This window comes from Podarcis muralis, chromosome 14, assembly GCF_964188315.1.
Source record: "Podarcis muralis chromosome 14, rPodMur119.hap1.1, whole genome shotgun sequence".
NCBI classification, from domain to species: domain Eukaryota; kingdom Metazoa; phylum Chordata; class Lepidosauria; order Squamata; family Lacertidae; genus Podarcis; species Podarcis muralis.
Window position 1 is genome coordinate 44,799,349 of NC_135668.1, and position 18,168 is coordinate 44,817,516.

The 18,168-nt window shown below is 45.0% G+C and overlaps 2 protein-coding genes across 4 annotated transcripts in view; both read right to left on the reverse strand.

Moving 5' to 3' along the window:
* Positions 1-2,954: 2,954 nt before the first annotated feature.
* BHLHA15 (basic helix-loop-helix family member a15) lies at positions 2,955-9,110 on the reverse strand. The gene is made up of 2 exons (XM_028707253.2): positions 8,809-9,110; positions 2,955-4,043 (listed from the first exon to the last, which is right to left on the reverse strand). Exon 2 carries the CDS (start codon positions 3,957-3,959, stop codon positions 3,435-3,437), a length of 525 nt encoding a protein of 174 aa, XP_028563086.2. The 5' UTR covers positions 3,960-4,043; positions 8,809-9,110; the 3' UTR covers positions 2,955-3,434.
* Positions 9,111-12,352: 3,242 nt separating this feature from the next.
* The window catches only part of LMTK2 (lemur tyrosine kinase 2), a 45,026-nt gene continuing 39,210 nt past the window's right edge, over positions 12,353-18,168 (reverse strand). For 2 of the 3 annotated variants that reach the window (XM_077918596.1, XM_077918594.1), the window contains exon 14: positions 12,353-17,339. In XM_077918596.1, the coding sequence (XP_077774722.1) occupies positions 17,311-17,339 (29 nt within the window). In that variant the 3' untranslated portion in view covers positions 12,353-17,310. The remainder of the gene's footprint in view (positions 17,340-18,168) is intronic. The other variant, XM_077918595.1, reaches the window with a different exon arrangement.

Below are 18,168 nucleotides of genomic sequence, written 5' to 3' on the forward strand. Positions count from 1 at the left end.
GGAGAGCAATAAGCCAAAGGAGACTGGACTGGAGGGTTGTCTGAGAGAGAAAGCTGGAAACGTGAACGTGAGAAGCTCCACACACAGAGAGAGACAGAGAGGTGTTTAGTTCTGTGCTGCTCTGCACTGGACTTTGGGGGAGCAAGATCCGTTGGGGGGATAATGCTGTTAGTCTCTCCACACCCACGCCCCCATGCTCATATAGAGATAGAATCATATGTTCCAAAGACTCCACAGTCTCACTGACCTTCATTCCAAAGAAACCCTGGCTAAGGGCGGGAACCTTTGGAGAGAGACTCATTACTCCAGTGGTCAGGGTGTAACAATAGCAGCACTAGGAGAAATTGCTTTACCAAAACGTGAATGTTAGGAGAAATTGGAACAAAAAGGATTGCGAATTTTCAGTAAACATATGGATGTGTTTCTCTCTCTTTTTCTTTTGCATTTTTAAAATTTTCTTTTTTATTTTGACAAGGTAATAATCATAAATAAAGAAGAATTAAAATGTGCACCCCACCACTGAGACCGTTCCGTTGTACCTATCCAACCTCCCAATATTTCAACACCTCTTGCGATGGTTTGACCCCTTTCCGTTTTAACAGTATGAATTCTACAAACACCCTCCATATATCCTCATAATCATTTCTCCCGCACATTCCCCGTCTTACCTTAATGGCACATGTTAATTTATCATTAATAGCTATATCCCACACCTCTTTATACCGCTCTTCCATTTTATACTCTCCTTGCCCCTTCCACTTCCTAGCTATCATAATTTGTGCAGCTGTCAATAAATTTGTGAGCAAGTGGATGTGTTTTAATTTGTTGGAAGCTACCCAGAGTGGCTTGGGCAACCCAGTCAGATGGGTGACATATTATTATTATTATTATTATTATTATTATTATTATTATTATTATTATTATTATTATTATTACTACTACTACTACTACCACTACCACTAGTACATATAGCTGATAAACAAAGAACCAGAAGTTCTCTTTTCCTTTTCCTTTCTTTCTCTTTCTCTTTCTTTTTTCTTTTTCTTTTTTTCTTCTTCTTTTCTCATCTGTTTTTCCCCTGACAAATTTCCCCATCCCTACCAGCAGTATGGGGGAGGGGGGTGCAAGGACCCTGCTCCAACTCCTGTCAGCCCTGGATGATGGGAGTTGTAGTCCAATCTGGAGGACCACTGCTTCCCCATCCCTGGACTAGAGAAGATCCTGCTTGGACTTGCAAGGAGAACTGCCTATAAACCTGTTCTGTTATCCACACTGGCGCAGAGTTTGAATCCGTAGTTAACTCGAGAAAAGAGCGAAGGCAAGTTAAAAACAAGAAGAAAACAAAACCGAATCTTGATTTAATAATTCCTTTCATCCTTTTATTATACTTCACAGTACAAAGGGCTTTATTTATTGACAACACTGGCTCAGAATTAGCTTAATTAATCACACCCTTGATTCCCCATTCCTCTTCTGATCACAGAAGCCGCAATAAAACGCTAGTTAGCATTACTTACCATCACCTACAGTTTATAAACAGGGGAGCACCTTGTACTTTCAGGACTTAAGTCGTGCTAGGTGCTGTACACAGGTAAGTACAAAAGGCCTATCTAGCATCACAAACTGACCGCAGGGCAGATAAAACCCACTGTTAAGGTCCTGGTTGCTTTAATTCAGTTAACATTGTATGCAAAACTCAGCAGTAGAACACATGCTTGGCGTGCAGAAGGTTCCAGGCTCAGACATCGGCATTTCTAGGCATGGTAGGGATAGACCCTTGTTAGAAACGCTGGGTAGACCACACTGAGCTACAATGGCCAATGGTCATAACTGGTTTTTAAGGCAGCTTAAAGAGATTTTTGACAGTGGGCTCAGGAGGTGGCGGGATGTGTTCTTTGGATGTGTTCAAGCACAGAAGCATAGGGAGCTGCCTTCTGCTGAGTCAAACCAGTATTGTCTACACTGATTGGCAGAGGCTTTCCAAGGAACCTGGGACCATGCTACCCCAGAGATTGAATGGGCATCTGTCAAGGATGCTGCTGTGGTATCCTACAAAATAGATCCTCCATCGAGCAGGGGGGGAAAGCAAATGACCCCCAAAGGTCCTTCCAACTCCATTTTTCTATGGATGGAAGATCCTACAAGTGGAACTGCCTTACATAGAGTCAGACCAGTGTTCTGTCTGACCTGTTTTGTCCACACTGACAGGAAGCAGCTCTCTGCAGTCTCAGGCACCCCAACTTCATTCTCACTCAACACCTTTTAAAACTGGGATTGGATCTGGGCCCTTAGCGCCTCTCTGGGCTGGGCCTGCTAAGGGCCACAATATTTACATTCATCCTGGACTTCTTTTTCTTTTCTTCTTTGGCAGGACAAAAGGGTTTTCATTTCAGTTTTTAAAAAGTTCACCATAGGAACAAGTCTCTTTGTTTTTAAGAAAAAGAAATATGTCACCAAAAGAGTTGAAAACTAAGCAAATATGACTATGAGCTAAAAGCTGGCTTAGGGAGAGAGAGACGGGCCAAAGGAACAGGTGTATACAACACAGGGAAATATAGATTTTAAAAATACGCACTCTAATGCAGCTTCCGTGCACTTATTCCTAGCACGATAAAACAACTGGAAGGTGGTAGCTATTCGCTGGAAATTTTTATACAGCCATCTATCTGGGATTTCTTAAGCTGTGATTCTCGCACTGTAGAGGGTTGGACTAGATGAACGCTGGAAACCCTTCAAACCTTACAATTCTATGCTACTGTGAACTGCAACCTCAAATGTCCACTGCACACACAGTTCCTAACCTGATACAGCCACTTCTCTTGTATTTACACCAGATTTGGGTCTTTGCTACAGTTTCCAGGACAGATGGATAGGCTCAAAGTTCTGGATGTGCCTAAGGCATTTAGAAAACACTCCCTCTAAGGGCAAACTCAGTTAGTGGCTGCAGGTGCCAAAACAGAACCACAGAGGTAAAAACAATGCCACCAAATGTTCGTGTGTCGGCATGCTCAGAAGGTTTGCTGAAATGCAAATAAAAAATAAAAAATCCAGCCCCAAACCCCTGAATGGGACCACCTCCCATCACCCCAAAAATTATACTCCAATGAGGGCTGAGTATGTTCAAAAGCTGCAGAATTTTAGTTAGAAAAGAAAACAAAGAAAATCTATGAATGAAGGTGGCGGCGAGTGTCATTGCCTTCTGGAGGAGAACAGGAGAGCTTTTGTCTTGCAATGTGTTTGGTCGCAGAACCCACTTGTCCATTGCAGAATCCAGCCTCAGAATTGTTCGGTTGCTGAATTCACAGGTCTTTTCAAACAAACAAAGGGGCTCAAACACAGCCTTCCCTAAATCCTTTCGCCACGCTGTTGGTTGACCCTTTTGGGGCTTACCCTGGGAACAGGAAACACAACCAGCGAAGACCCTTGTCTACCCTCTAGCTGCCTTGCCTGAAGCTGTGGATCTGGGTGGAATACTTCTGCAGCTGCCCCGCGGGATCATCGTCTTCCCCGCAGTGCTGCTGGTAGTGTTCGTACAGTTTGGACCTGCTCCCCGCACCGGGGGCCTCGGCGGCAGGGATGTGCCCGTTGGACATCCGGAGAATGGTTGAGGTGAGAGACTTAATATAGTTCTTGGCCAGGGTGAGGGTCTCGATTTTGGAGAGCTTGTTCTCCGCCCTCACATGGGGAATGACCTCCCGCAAGGCCTGGAAGGCGGCGTTGAGCTTGTGCATGCGCTGCCTCTCCCGCTCGTTACTCTCCAGCCTCCGCAAGCGCCTGTCTTTGCTCCCTCCCCAAGGCAGTTTCGCGGGCCTGGAAGGGCTCTTCTGGCCCTCATTGTTCCTCTTCTCTTTGCGCCGCAAGCATTTCCCGAGTTCCTCCCCGCCAGGGGCTGGCTCTTGACGCAAGGCGTCTTCGGGGATCGCGTGCCGACGTTTCGCACCTTTGCTTTTGGCCTTCATCGTCGGCGCGACGCCAGGAAACCGGCTCCTAGATCTTTTGCGTTTATTTACTTGTGGAAGATGTTCCTGGCACCAACCAAAGGGCTGTTTGAAAAAGAAGACACTAAATTAGTTGCCGACAGAGCCGGAAAATGCATTCTTATCAGATGTCACGCAAGAGGGGTCTGTCTGGTTTATATATTCAGGATATAGAGGCAGTGGAGTCCTGAGTTTGGTGGAAGGGATTGTCACTTCAGGCTGCAAGGGTGGATCTGACTTTTGGAATGTAAAAACGTGGGTGGGAAGGCTGCATTTACTGCATACCTTTTTTGTTGTTGTTATATGCAGGCAACTCTCTCCTTGTGCCTGACTGCACACATGCATGGCGCGGGGAACCCGGAAACGCCACGAAAGAGCTGGAAAGTCTGTAGCTCACGAACAGACCCTCCCCAGAGCCTGAAGAAGATGGCCTCTTCGAGCTCCAGGGAGGGTCTCCTCACAAGCTGGAGGCACAGCAGGACTTAGCTGAGGCTGCTCAGCCTCCCCACCTAACAGCTGACACGTGGGGTAGCGCAGCAGCCACCACTCTCTTGCGCATCAGCTGAGAATCCTGCATGCTCCTCCAGCATGCAAGGAGACCCTCCCTGGAACATGAAGAGAATGTCCTATTTGGGCGCTGGGAAGGGTCTCCTCATGAGCCATAAGGGCATAGGTGCCAACCCCCTGAGGCTCTGGGCACCCAAGCACCCACAAAATCCCCCATGAAGGGGCCGGTCATCCACAAATTTCCATGACAGGGCCATGCACACTGCATGGCACCCACAGCCCCGGGCACCCACGATCACTGGGCCATGCTGCCACTCCTGCATGAAGGTGTCTCCAGGGTGCTCCCCACTTACGTGCATTTCAGTTATATGTAGGGGCCTGGAACGTAACTCCCACATAAGTGGGGAGTCACATATTTGTGTATGTGTGTGTGTACTTTTATTGTATATTCCTTTTGTATTATTTGTTATTTATAAACCAGTACCCATAAAAAAAATCAAAGCCAGTTTACAATAACAGCACATAAAACTGTGCAGTTTAAATCAGAAATCAGCACACTATTGCGGGAAGGTGTATTCTTAATTGCCTGCACAGGCCTGAAGGAACTGAGAAGTTTTCAGCAAGCGCTTAAAACGGAAGGCGCCTGCTGAACCTCTCTTGGCACAGCATTCCACTGGCCTGGGAGAATGACATGAAAAGACTCACATCCTCATTATTGTCAAATATGGAAGTGATATATATTTTTTAATGTTTTGCTGCTGCTGTGACCCTCTTTGAGCTAAACTTGGTTGTTGGAAAAGCAGGATGCAAATATTAAACCCAAAGCTGGAAAACTAATAAAAGCAGGGAGAGGGAGCTGGGATAGAATGTCCCCCTGCTATGCTTTGTATTTTGATTTGGAAGGGATTTATTGCATGGAGTATTAAAAATGGCAACCTCCCCCTTCTAGCTCTCTTGCCTGCTTGAGAGCAGTACAGTACCTCCAATGCTCTTGTAACTGTGTCTCCCAGCCCTTGAAAGCCAGGACAGCGAAGAGCTGGGAGAGCCCAGGTGAAGAAAGCTGTTTCATACTAGTAAAATACTGCAGACCCTGAGCCGTCTATCCCACCTCCAGGCAGACAATAGATGCAGAGCCAATGTTTATCTTTCTCATCTGCACCCGCCATTCCTCAAAGGCAGCTCAGGCAACACACTTGGGCTCATCCTATTTATCCCACTCACAACTCTGCAAAGTAAAAGAGGTTGGAAAATACCCAATTGCCCAAGAACCACCCAGTGAGCTTCATGGTCAAGCAGAAAGCTGGACCACATGAGCAGCTCCAAGTCTCTCGCCACTCTCACCCAGGGATGGAGAAGCTTGTGGATGCTCTAGGCATCTCTGGACTGCAACTCCCTTCATCCCCAACTGTTAGCCATGCTTGTGGGGGCTGATGGGAGTTGGAGTGCAAGAACACTGGGGGGGGGGGCAACCAGTTCCCTCCCATCCCTGCCATAAAGAACCTCAAGCTGAGATGGGGAAATCTGAAAGAAGGATTAGCACCAGAACCTCCCTCTGCCTGGGTGTAAATTGCAATAGCAGAAAAATGCAAGCAGCAGATCAGCATTTCAGAATTCTAATTCAACACCTGGACAGGGGAAGAGTCTGCAGGATCAGGCCAATGGCCCATCTAGTCCAGCATCCTGCCCTCACAGTGGCCAACCAGATGCCTGCAAGCTGGATGTGAGCACCAGATCACTCGCCTTTCTTGCGGTTTCCAGCAGCTGGTATTGACTTACTGACTACTGACTATTGGAAGCTGAAAAGCTCAAACTCAACGTTTTGCAGACTTTCTTGAGTAATCTTGAGACAGATAAATATTATCGACTTTCTAGATCAGGGATGGGGAACCTGTGGCCCTCTGGATGTGGTTGGAATTCCACCAGCCTCAGCAAGCATGGCCAACAGCCAGGAACGATGGGACAATGTCCAAAATCTTCTGGAGGGATGTGGATTTCCCACTGCTGTGTCTAGATCCCATTCTATTTCTATGATACTAACAGCATCCATAAAAGGGGTAGATTGGTAGAGCTAGATGGATGAACTCATAATTTCTAGAAGCAATGGAGCCATCAAGTTACTATGACCCAAGCCTGGTCTCTGGAAACATTTGCTACATATGAATCCATGTTGGAGAGAATGGTCTTCACCATTGAACAACAACCAAACCAAGCAGCTATATTTGAGAGGAGGGCTGTAGCTAAGCTGTAGAACATCTGCCCCACATGCAGAAGGTCCCAGGTTCAATCCCAGTCAACTCCAGGTAAGGCTGTGAGAGACTCCCTGTCTGAACACCTAGAAAGCCACTGCCAGTCAGTGTAGACAACAGTGAGTTGGATGGATCTGACTTGGTATTAAGGCAGATTCCCATTATCCAAACAGTTGGGTATTCAAGGGGAGGTTTTCGGGCAAGGAGGTCAACTCAGACCATGCTCAACCTCTTTGAGAGGCAAAATGCCAATAAGGGGGGGAGGAGTAAGCTAGGCTTCTCTATATAGAGCAGAGCAATTAAACCATTTGACTCAGCAGAGTTTGATTAAATACTAGCAGCGACAAAAACAAAGCAGGCAAGTTCATATGCTGTCCACTTCCTAAGTCCTCAAAGGTGAGCAGACGGCTGTAGGAGGCATCCAACCCCAGCTATCCAAGGATAGGAGAGCTGCCCATACTGTTCCAAGGTTGCCTTTAACTTAGGGTCTGCTGCCCCTCTCCCCCAAGCATTATTCTTTATCTCCAAACAGCACCATAAAATCATAGAACTGTCGGGTTGGAAGGGACCACAAGGGTCATCTAGCCCAACCCGCTGCAATGCAGGAATGCGGGACTTGAACGCAGAACCCTGAGATGAAGGGTCTCATGCTGTACTGACTGAGCCATTCTGGGTTGCTGCTTTTGCTCGATAATATGTAACACGTGAGCACAGCAAATACTCAGGTATGTATTAAGTACATTCAACAGGCAATTGCATTGGGCTGCAGTTCCCTGCTGAGTGCACATATTGCAGCAGAACAAGGTGCAGGGAGTCCGTTGGGCATGTCTCCTGCCCTCTCTCCCCTCTTTAGGAAGCTGCCTTACGCCACATGAGACCAAAGGCTCCACTGAGCACAGTCCTGTCTACATGACTAGCAGCGAGTCTCCAAAGTTTCAGGCTGGGGACATTCTTCAACATACTTGGAGATGCTGGGGAATTAAACTATTGGCCTTCTACATGCAGAGCAGGTGTCCTAGCACTGAGCCCTTCCCTGTGCTAGCAGTGTTCTCTTTTCATGACTTAGGTCCCCATATGCATTGTACATGCCAAGCAGCATCAGACCACTTTACAAGGGCCCCCCCCCCAATAATCCTGGGGGAAATTGAGTTGTTAAGGGTTGTTAGGAAACCCCCATTTGCCTTGCGGAAATACAGTTCTCAGAGTGGCTTAAGAATCATTGCCTCTTCCCAGGGAACTCTGGGAAATACAGCTGTGCAAGGTTACTAGGGCTCTCCGAACAACACTCAGCACCTTTAAACTACAGTTCCCATGATTCTTTGCAGGAAGCCATGATTATTTAAAGTGGTATGGTGCTGCTTTAAATGAATCATGTACAGTGGTACCTCGAGTTAAGAACTTCATTCTAGAGGTCCATACTTAACCTGAAACTGTTCTTAACCTGAAGCACCACTTTAGCTAATGGGGCCTCCCGCTGCTGCTGCAGCGCTGCTGCACGATTTCTGTTCTTATCCTGAAGCAAAGTTCTTAACCCGAGGTACTATTTCTGGGTTAGCGGAGTCTGTAACCTGAAGCGTCTGTAACCCGAGGTACCACTGTAGATGGGGCCTTACGCTGTTGCATCTGCATCCCCAAAGATCTCCAGCGAAAAGCTACATACTCAAGACCTTCCTCTTCCTCACTATCCTGTTCACAGTCCACTTCCCCCTCCCCAAGGAGCCAAAGGGGTGCATGCATAGCTCTCCCCTCCATATCTTGTCATCACAACAACCTTGTGAGGTAGCCTAGGCTTGGAGACAGATCAGGCTTCTTGGCAATTTTGGTCCCTCTTAGTTACACCACACACTGAGCCCTGGCATAGTTAGGACCAGTAAAAAATGTTCCTGATCCAGAACGAGACGCGTTCTAAAAGAAGAATGGGTTTTTAAAAAACGCAACGTTTTGCACTTATAGTTTTAAGAGCATGTGTGTGATCAACCTCCCTTGACTGCTCTCCTGCTCAGATTCCAGTCTTTCCACCAGGATTTTCAATTGTGAGCGGTTCTGAATAAAATATAAAATATGGGGCGGATACCTACCCAGCAATGGGGCAGATGACGGCAGCAGCATCCTTAACTCCAAGCCGGCGTGGTCAGTGAGCCAGGTGCTCACATGCAGGAGAGCAAGTGCTTTGAATTCCTCTTCCTCCTGCAGACTGCTTACTGGGGCTAGGACACGTCACTTTAATGCACAAACAGGTGAGAGAGGAGGAGTTTGGCTCGGTCAAGTCTTTTGCAAATAAGCCAAGAGGTGTGTGTGGCCGTTGTGAAATTATAAGAGTGTTTCGCCATGTGGCTAAAGCTAAGCAAGGATTATGCCTTGTGGGCAGGGATCGCAGAAGCAACATAGGCAACCCCCCCTTTGTTTGCTGCACAAGAGAGAGTGGGCAGCAGAGCGGGGAGGCTGGTGGCCCTGCAGCCATGAAATGCGTTGCTGTTTCTCAGCCAACCAAGTGAAGCAATCAGGGATAGGTCAGCCTGACACACACACCATACCCTCCAACATTTATCCGATGAAAATAGGGATGTCCTATTCAATAATAATCATAAGAGTAGCAGTAATGATCATTCTTATTCTTATTTATACCCCACCCATCTGACTGGGATGCCCCAGCCACTCTGGGCAGCTTCCAACATATATAAAAACATAATAAAAAATCAAGCATTAAAAAACCTCTATACAGATGTCTTCTATTCTATTCCACATCTATTCTACTCTATTCAGATGTCTTCTAAAGGTTGTATAGTTACTTATCTCCTTGGCTCGGGGGTCGCATAACTCCATACCCTCCAACATTTCTCCAATGAAAATAGGGACGTCCTAAGGAAAAGTGGGACATTCCAGGATCAGATCAAAAATTGGGATGGCTTGTTAATCTGGGACTGTCCCTGGAAAGTAGGTACACTTGGAAGAAAGATACACACACACACAACTTTTTGCTTTCTTCCACATAGAAAAACTGCAAACTGTCAGGGAACCTGCACACAAATCACACACGAGTGTTACTCTCTAGCTCAGGCATCTGCAAACTCGGCCCTCCAGATGTTTTGGGACTACAACTCCCATCATCCCTAGATAAGAGGACCAGTGGTCAGGGATGATGGGAATTGTAGTCCCAAAACATCTGGAGGGTGAAGTTTGGCCATGCCTGCTCTTGCTCTAGCCCATTGTGGAAGCAGCCATCAATGCATTCTTCCATCACAAGCAAGGCATACAATTATTATAAATTACATTTGTATACGGATGTGTAACAACGTGCTTCCAACATATGTAAAGAGAAATGGGCGTTACCCTGAAGTTGGATTGAATGAACATATTGGTAACGTGGTCTTCGTTGGCAACCCATCCATTGGGTTGTTCAGGTTCAATTCAAGGCCCTGTTCTTACCTGTAAAGTAGGAATGGGGAACTTGGGAGTCTCAAGATGCTGCTGGACTCCTCCTCCCACCATTCCTGACCATTGGGCCAGGCTGGCAGAGGCAAATGGGAGTTGGAGTCCAATAACCTCTGGATAGTTATAGGTTCTCCGCCCCTCCAGTGAAGCCTTAAATAGCTAGGGACCTTAAAGTAAAGTGGGTTATGGGTGGCACTGTGGTCTAAACTGCTGAGCCTCTTGGGCTTGCTGATCAGAATGCCAGCAGTTCGAATCCCCGTGACGAGGTGAGCTCCCGTTGCTCGGTCCCAGTTCCTGCCAACCTAGCAGTTTGAAAGCAAGCCAGTGCAAATAGATAAATAGTTACAGCTCTGGCAGGAAGGTAAATGGCATTTCCATGCGCTGCTCTGGTCTCGGTGTTCCGTTGTGCCAGAAGTGGCTTAGTCCTGCTGGCCACATGACCCGGAAAAACTGTCTGCGGTCAAACGCCGGCTCCCTCAGCCTGTAAAGCGAGATGAGCTCTGCAACTCCAGAGTAAGCAGACTTCAGGCTTGAATAATTTATTTCTATCTTTTATTAATTAATTATTTTTTAAATATTATTATTAGCTAGTTCCATCTAAATCCAGATACAGTGGTTTGGGCGGAGCCACAAGTAAAATGATGAACCATGGAGGAGAGCAAATTACTGACTGCATTCCCCCAAGTCGCATACACTAGAACGCCCTGTATATGAAACCTACATTACCTGCATTACTAATTATTAGTCATTTTTCCTTCCCAAAAATGAGCTCAAAAGTGATATACAAAAACAAAGATTGAAAACACCACCACACACTCATGTAGTCATGAAAAGGCATTGGGTTCCCCTTTTTTATTCTGCTCTTTTATATAATTTGGCTGCTCTCGTATCTGGTCTCTGGGTGTTTTGATCTTTTATTAGCCACTTAGAATTTTTAACGAAGCTGAATAAAGCTTAATAAACAACTATCAGACTTTTAGAAGACATCAGAGGCAGCCCTGTTTAGGGAAGCTTTTAATATTTGATGAATCATTGTATTTTAATATTCTGCTGGAAGCCGCCCAGAGTGGCTGGGGAACCCCATCCAGATGGGCGGGGTATAACTAATATTATTATTATTATTATTATTATTATTATTATTATTATTATTATTATTAAAAAGTGCTGCTTTCAGGTGAAGCAACATCTTCTCACCTGTCAGTGACAAAGCTGGATGCTCCCTGCAGCTCAAATGTGCAACTAGGTAAAGGTAAAGGGACCCCTGACCATTAGGTCCAGTCGTGACCGACTCTGGGGTTGCAGTGCTCATCTTGCTTTATTGGCCGAGGGAGCCGGCGTACAGCTTCTGGGTCATGTGGCCAGCATGACTAATCCGCTTCTGGCGAACCAGAGCAGCACATGGAAACGCTGTTCACCTTCCTGCCAGAGCGGTACCTATTTATCTACTTGCACTTTGAGGTGCTTTCGAACTGCTAGGTTGGCAGGAGCAGAGACCGAGCAACGGGAGCTCACCCCGTCGCGGGGATTCGAACCGCTGACCTCCTGATCGGAAAGTCCTAGGCTCTGTGGTTTAACCCACAGCACCACCCGCGTCCCCTCCAAATGTGCAACTAGTTGAGCTCAAATGCTCAACTCCGACACAAGCAATCCGTGCCAGAGTACTGGAGAAAAAGCAACCGCAGCAGAAGCAACCCACCTTTGGGTAGCAGTTGATAGTGTTTGCCACCACAGCAATGGCATCAGGCCTGAGCGAGAGCAGGTATGGCAAACCCAAGGGACACAACACAGCCAGGAGAAAGAGGAAAAAGCAGGCGTGTGGCATGCCATTTGTACCAGGGCCAGTCCTCAAAACTTGTCAATCCTGTTGCTGATATCTGGCTGTGCTCCCTTCACCATGATCAAATGCCATAATTGAAGAACCTGTTCTATTCACCCTTGCAAGCTGTCAACGTCTGTGCCACCCCCGAACCTTGAAGACTGGTTGACGGTACTTTGTAAAACAACTTAATCCTAAAATCTCCTGCATCAACAGATTTTTTAAAAAGTGAAAAAAGATGTGGCGTCATTATTGTAACAATCACCCCACTTGACATATACCCAAAGGCAAGGAGGAACCATAGCTCATTGGTGAAAGCTTCACGTTGCCTCAGGTTAGGTGGCACAGTATGAAATGCAGATGGGACACCAGGATTTATAAATATATACCTTTATTTTTATTTTGCATATTAAATAAGGTTCTTTAAATTACAAGCAGTCTTGAATCACACTATGCATGATCAATGTACAGTAGAAATATTACAGTTTTAAAATTTACACAATTTAAAGACAAATTCGACCTGAAATTTCATTGACTAGAATATTGCCATAAACCTCATACCTGTATTAAATTTCCAATAGGAAAACCTCTCCCCTATGATTTTATAACATAAATTTCCTCATTTACAAATAGAGTAAAACATTGTATATACACACAGATACCATTTACCATTAGGTGACAGCTACCACTGTGCAAGATCAGACGATTTATTAAATGGAACCAAACATCTTAAACTCATTCAAGTTTCATTTGAAAATAAAAACAAAAACCGGGCTGGTGGTACTGAACACTTTCTCCTCTCTTCTGTACTCTCATCTCAACAATTTGCCCTTAAAGACTTGATTCTTATTTTTAAAGAAAGTTTATTTTATACAACTTAAAGCTGAATTTATTTATTTTTATTTTTTACACTCCATTATTATTTTTAAGGCTATTTCTTATAAGGCTAATAAGTTTCCAATTCCACCTTCCAATCTAAATAGCCATTTTACCCGCAATGCAATTTTAAACTGAGTGCATAATTAATTGTGTCTACCCCCTCCCCAAAAAACCTTCCTAACTAAGCTGTCGCCCTCTCAAAAACAGACAAACGAATCAGAACTGCATATAAATCAATCTAAAATACTGATTTTTTAAAAATAGGCATGAATGGCTCTCATTAGTGCTTCGTTAAGTGTTTTTTTAAAAAAGAATCCATTCATTTCCAATAAAAGCGGTGGCTTTCCCCTTCTCACTTGTGCACAGAACTTGGAAAATTATTTATCAATTAAAACTCTCTTCATTTTGAACTGCTGTATTGCAAATGTTACTTTACAGGGGTGGGATCTAGGTGAGGGAACGTATGACCTACTGAGTTGTATCCAAAGCTAACCCAGCTCAAGAGTATACATCCATTGGAATGAATGAACTTGACTGACTTTCAGCGGGTCTACTCCGAGTACAAGTGGCATTGGATACCACCCTCCATCTTTCAGCCTGAGCCTCTTTGAACTGCTACACTACCTTGGCCATTATGAGAAGTCCAGCTCCAATTTGCAAAACACATGCACGCCCCACGGCCCCTGCAGGGGAACAGCAAGAGCACAGCTGCACTGGTGCAAGTGTGGCGCTGCTGCTCCTGGTTCCAGGGCTTCTTAACAACCCTGCAAAATTTAGTGTTAAATAAGCTATTGCTAACGCCTTGCTCTGTTCCCCAAGTGACTCTTCCTTGGAACAGCAAAGACAAGAGACCCCTTCAACAGCCAAAACTTTCTGGCTGGGCTCTGGTGCCGTCAGAAGAAACACAGAAGGAGAACTTTACAACAAAGATTCTTCCTAGCAATTCATCCTTAAAACTGGGGTGTGGGTCAGGGTGGAATTGCTTGCTAAAAGTTTTAACATGCAGCTGTTTAAAATGTACAGGTGATCTACTGGGGGGCAGCGGGGAAGGGGAGAGAAGCAGGAACCCTAAACACATGCAGCAGCAGCAGCAGCAGCAGCAAAAGTTGGGAAAAGATTCCCTCGTTTTAATTCTTGGATTTGCACATCTGGTCCTAAAGTCACTATCCTCCTTTAAAAACACAGGCTTTTAAGTCTGAAGGAAACCTACAACTCCCCCACCCCACCCTGCCGCCCCCTTGAAGAGAACTGTTACTCGCAACCATCACAACGAATGCTAACCTGCTCAAATCTTGCAAGACACACAACTGTCGTCTGGCTAACTAAGGTGCAAAAAAAAGGACACAGAAGTCAGCTTGTGAACCATACAGTAAAAAAACTTCTACATGGTTTAAAAGGTATAAATTTGGTCTTCAAGTGACGTGTTAGGGCTACTAGCCTGGATTTGTGTGCATGTGTGTGTGCGAGCTTTAAAATGTACTCGTTTTAAGAGCTTTTGGTTAGTTACAGGTGCCTCACAATATCGTTTTGCCCACCATGAGAGAGTTTTGTGTTCATGGGATGTACTCTTGAAATTCTGTCTTGCTAATGACACAAATGCACTGTGGGTTCTCACCACAGAGTGGAAGAGCAAGCGTCAGAGATAGAGAGTTTGCATTTCATATGGCCAAAGCAACAAGTGTGTGTTAGGTTCCATCACAGTCTGTGGAGATTTTTTTTTAAGCCTCCCTCATGATTAGTGCCAGCCGTATGAATCCATTTCAGGAAGTGTTTTCTAATCCCCCCCCCCCCCGACAGCGCTGAAGCCACTCAATGCACCAGATGTTAGGCTTGTGGCTGGCTGCATCTCCAAACTGTGTGAATTCCCAGTGTGAATTCCAATCTGGGATAAAACAAGCCAGCTTCTATCTGCAGCATGAGACTCTGGAGTGCCAATTCTTTGGCAAAAGGGGGCAGAAAGATGCCTCAGGCACCCAGAGAAAATGCAGTCATGAGGAATGCACACAAGTGAGATTAGGCTATTCATAATTTTCAGACTTTTAAAAAAATATTGGATAAAAGCAAAGAATACTACCAATGCACCCCTTTACTCCATAAACCAGGGGTGGCTAAGCTGTTCCTCTCCTGAGGCTATAGGGCTCAACTCCCATCATCCCTAACCATTGGCTATGCTGGCTGGGGCTGATGGGAGTTGGAGTCCAATAGCATCTAGAGAGCCACAGCTTATCTCCTTGCCATAAACTAAGTCTGAAGTCATAAACTACAAAGTTAGGGGGTCTATACTTTCTGCTGCAGAATTCCATATATTGTTGAAAACTCAGTAGGGAAGGTTCACTTTTGTGTTTCCTTGCTTTTAATTTTATTACATTAAGAAAAAGCAGAAAGAGGGGGGAAACAACCTAATCCAACTTTAAAAATCTCCCTACTTGACTCAGGCCTGTCCAAGAGAGGAACAACCATTCCAAATAGACCCAAGGTTGTAATGTGTATTTTGAAAATTAATTCAGTGCACGTTAAAATTTGCTCTTCCAAGAACAAACATTGCGGGATACTCCAAACAGACAGTATAGCTTTGGAGAAAAGTTGGCACATGAGATCATGTTGCGGGCAAATGCTTGAAGCAATACATGTCTCAAGCTGTTCTATTAATTTTTCTTTAGACAAACGAGTTCCTTGTGTAATGGGGGAGTCCATAACTCACAATTTTAATGCACTTCAATTTCTGCCCTCCACAGGGCTCATGAGAACCAGCCTGGCTGAAGGAGAATGGCAAAGGAAAACCCTCAATACTTTCATACATCCTTTGATGAGAAGGTTTAAAAGCTACCAATTTTCATGCCATTTACAGATGTCCTCAGACATGAAGCAGAAAGAAACCTGTGCAGGTCAGCTGGATAGCTTAATTTTTTAAAAAACAAAAGAAAACATTTTTTTACACATGTCTTCCACTGCCAAAGCTGAGGCTGCAAAACACATTTTACAGCTCAAGTGCTCATTTTAAGAGTGAGACCGGGGGGGGGGGGGCCTGCAGCTTATATTCGGAGTTCACCACACTTAGGAGAGCTATACACTAAACCCCTTCCTATTTTATGAATGCCAGAGTAGCTTTCCATTAGCAGAACAGGGCTCCGGCAAGGGATTTAAAAGCTCTGGAAGATCTGGGTCTAACAACACACTGCCAATTAGCCCTTAAGTTTCTATTAGCCATCCTTAAGGTATTAGAACTACCAGTTTTGCATGGAAACCTGCAGTATGTGCCAACTACAGCAGGCACAGAAGACCCAAATCCCTATTGAAGATTGGTTCTCAAATATCCACAGGTGACGCCTGCTCTGCTAAAGCTGCTTCTTTAGAGAATCCCAACTTCAAACACAAAGAGAAAGAGCAACTGCATGAGTCAACACATCCCCTTTTGCATTGCATCCGCAGAAATGTTAACACTTCCCTGAAGATGAGATGAGCGATTCAAGAAGTTACCCAGTAACCAAGACCATCATTTAAGGACACACACACACACACACACACACACACACACACGGATATTGAGTCTTCCAGACATCTTGGGTGCAGAGGGAAGTAAACAGAAGAATGTTACACCACCACATTTTTTTTTAAGCCAACTATAACTAAAAAGTCAATTCGCCGACCACTGTACTGCAGATGGGAATATAAGAAAGTGAATTGCCCCTTTAGAAAAGTGGGTAGCATACAAAGCTCCAGAAATTATAAAAACAGGAAGACTCAAGCTCTGTACACCCCAACAAGTAAGCTGTGCAAAAAAGGGGCACAGGAGCACAAAGCAAACCAGTTAGGCAGGTAAAGGACCCCAACAACTTCCATCAATCAAGAAGCAAGGAAGAATGGCTTTGTACAATGCAGAGGAAAGTGGGAAGGGCAGTTACTAGTGCATCTGCAGCTAAGCAAGGTGTGAAGTCTTTGAAATATGGCTTTCTACACAACAGCTCTCAGGCCAGGCAGCTTCAAGTGACATAGCCACCTTCTGCTCAGCTATGTACAATTTTACATGTTCATATGGATAATACATTGAGAATACAAAAGGGTATGGTACAATCCTATATATAAACCAGAGCATAACTTGTACATATTTGTTACAAATTGTCTGCAGGATACTTCAAGTACTTTGGGGGGTAGGAGAGGGGGGAGAAGGGGAAAGCTAGCACATGATATATATTTTTAAAGGAAATGCAAAATGCACCAGTTTTCAAAAAAAAAACCAGTACACTACAAAAAGTAACATCCACCTTGAAGTTCAGGTCTTGATCTAACATTGCCTTCAGGGTGTGCAAACATCTTGATTATTGGATTTCAGCAGGTCTGCTTTGTTTTCAGATGCAAGAGGGTAGTCGTTGTTTTTGAAAATGAAAATATTGGCTGTTAGGCAAAAAGCAGACCCCCCCCCCCAAACGATGACCATTCACCGAGGGAAGAAGCTTCAGTCTTTTTCTCCATCTTCACTGCTCCCTGTTAAGAGACACAAGGCTATTATTAGAGGGTGAGGCTTTGGATATTCTGTCTCCAGTATGAGTTCCTTAAGACTGTGGATTCCTCTCAAGGCCTGTTTCCCAGAGACCTTTTCCTGGACAAGCTCTGCTGAAATTGCAGCAGGCGGGTGTGAAAGTATTGACAAGAACACGGGTGCATTTTTGTGCAAATCAAATACAGATTGTACCATAATAGTTCCACAGCAGTTTGGGCCGTTTCCCCCCCTCCAAAAGTGAGGTTCTGATGTTTAAAAAGCACCTGAATTATCCATCTCCTGTTATGAAATCAACCCCAGGGACACAGCTGGAAGTCTGTCAGGCACAACTGTCTAAATCGCACACTTCAATGTCAGGACATAATAGAGCTAACTGCACTATTTAAACACTGGCCTTAATGATAAACAAGCAAATATTCCTATCTAATCAGCACTCTGCTGAACCTAATATAAGCTCGTATACCAAACACCAAGGACCCACAAGCACCAGGGGCATTTAAGTGCTCAAAAATATCCTAGTTTTATGATTAAAAATAATAATAATCTAGCCAGTCGTGAACTTGCTTATTTGGTGTGCTTTAAATTCCAAAGGACTTGGGAATTCTTTTGGGCAAAACAGAGTCAGTTCAGGGCTTGCACCACTCCTATTCGTTTCCAGTGAAGACTGGGCAAAAGAACTACCTGGCTGGGCTGCCTAGGCCAGACATATCTACCTGAGATTTTACTCTCTGTTCTGCAACCTAAAATCCACCCACCTTGCAATACAGTGAAGCCACTTCTACAGGCAAGCTACAATATGACGCCAAAGAAAAG

Bases quoted from the DNA above. Each gene is read 5' to 3' on its own strand.
- BHLHA15 (XM_028707253.2), bottom strand. From the start codon at position 3,959: ATGAAGGCCAAAAGCAAAGGTGCGAAACGTCGGCACGCGATCCCCGAA.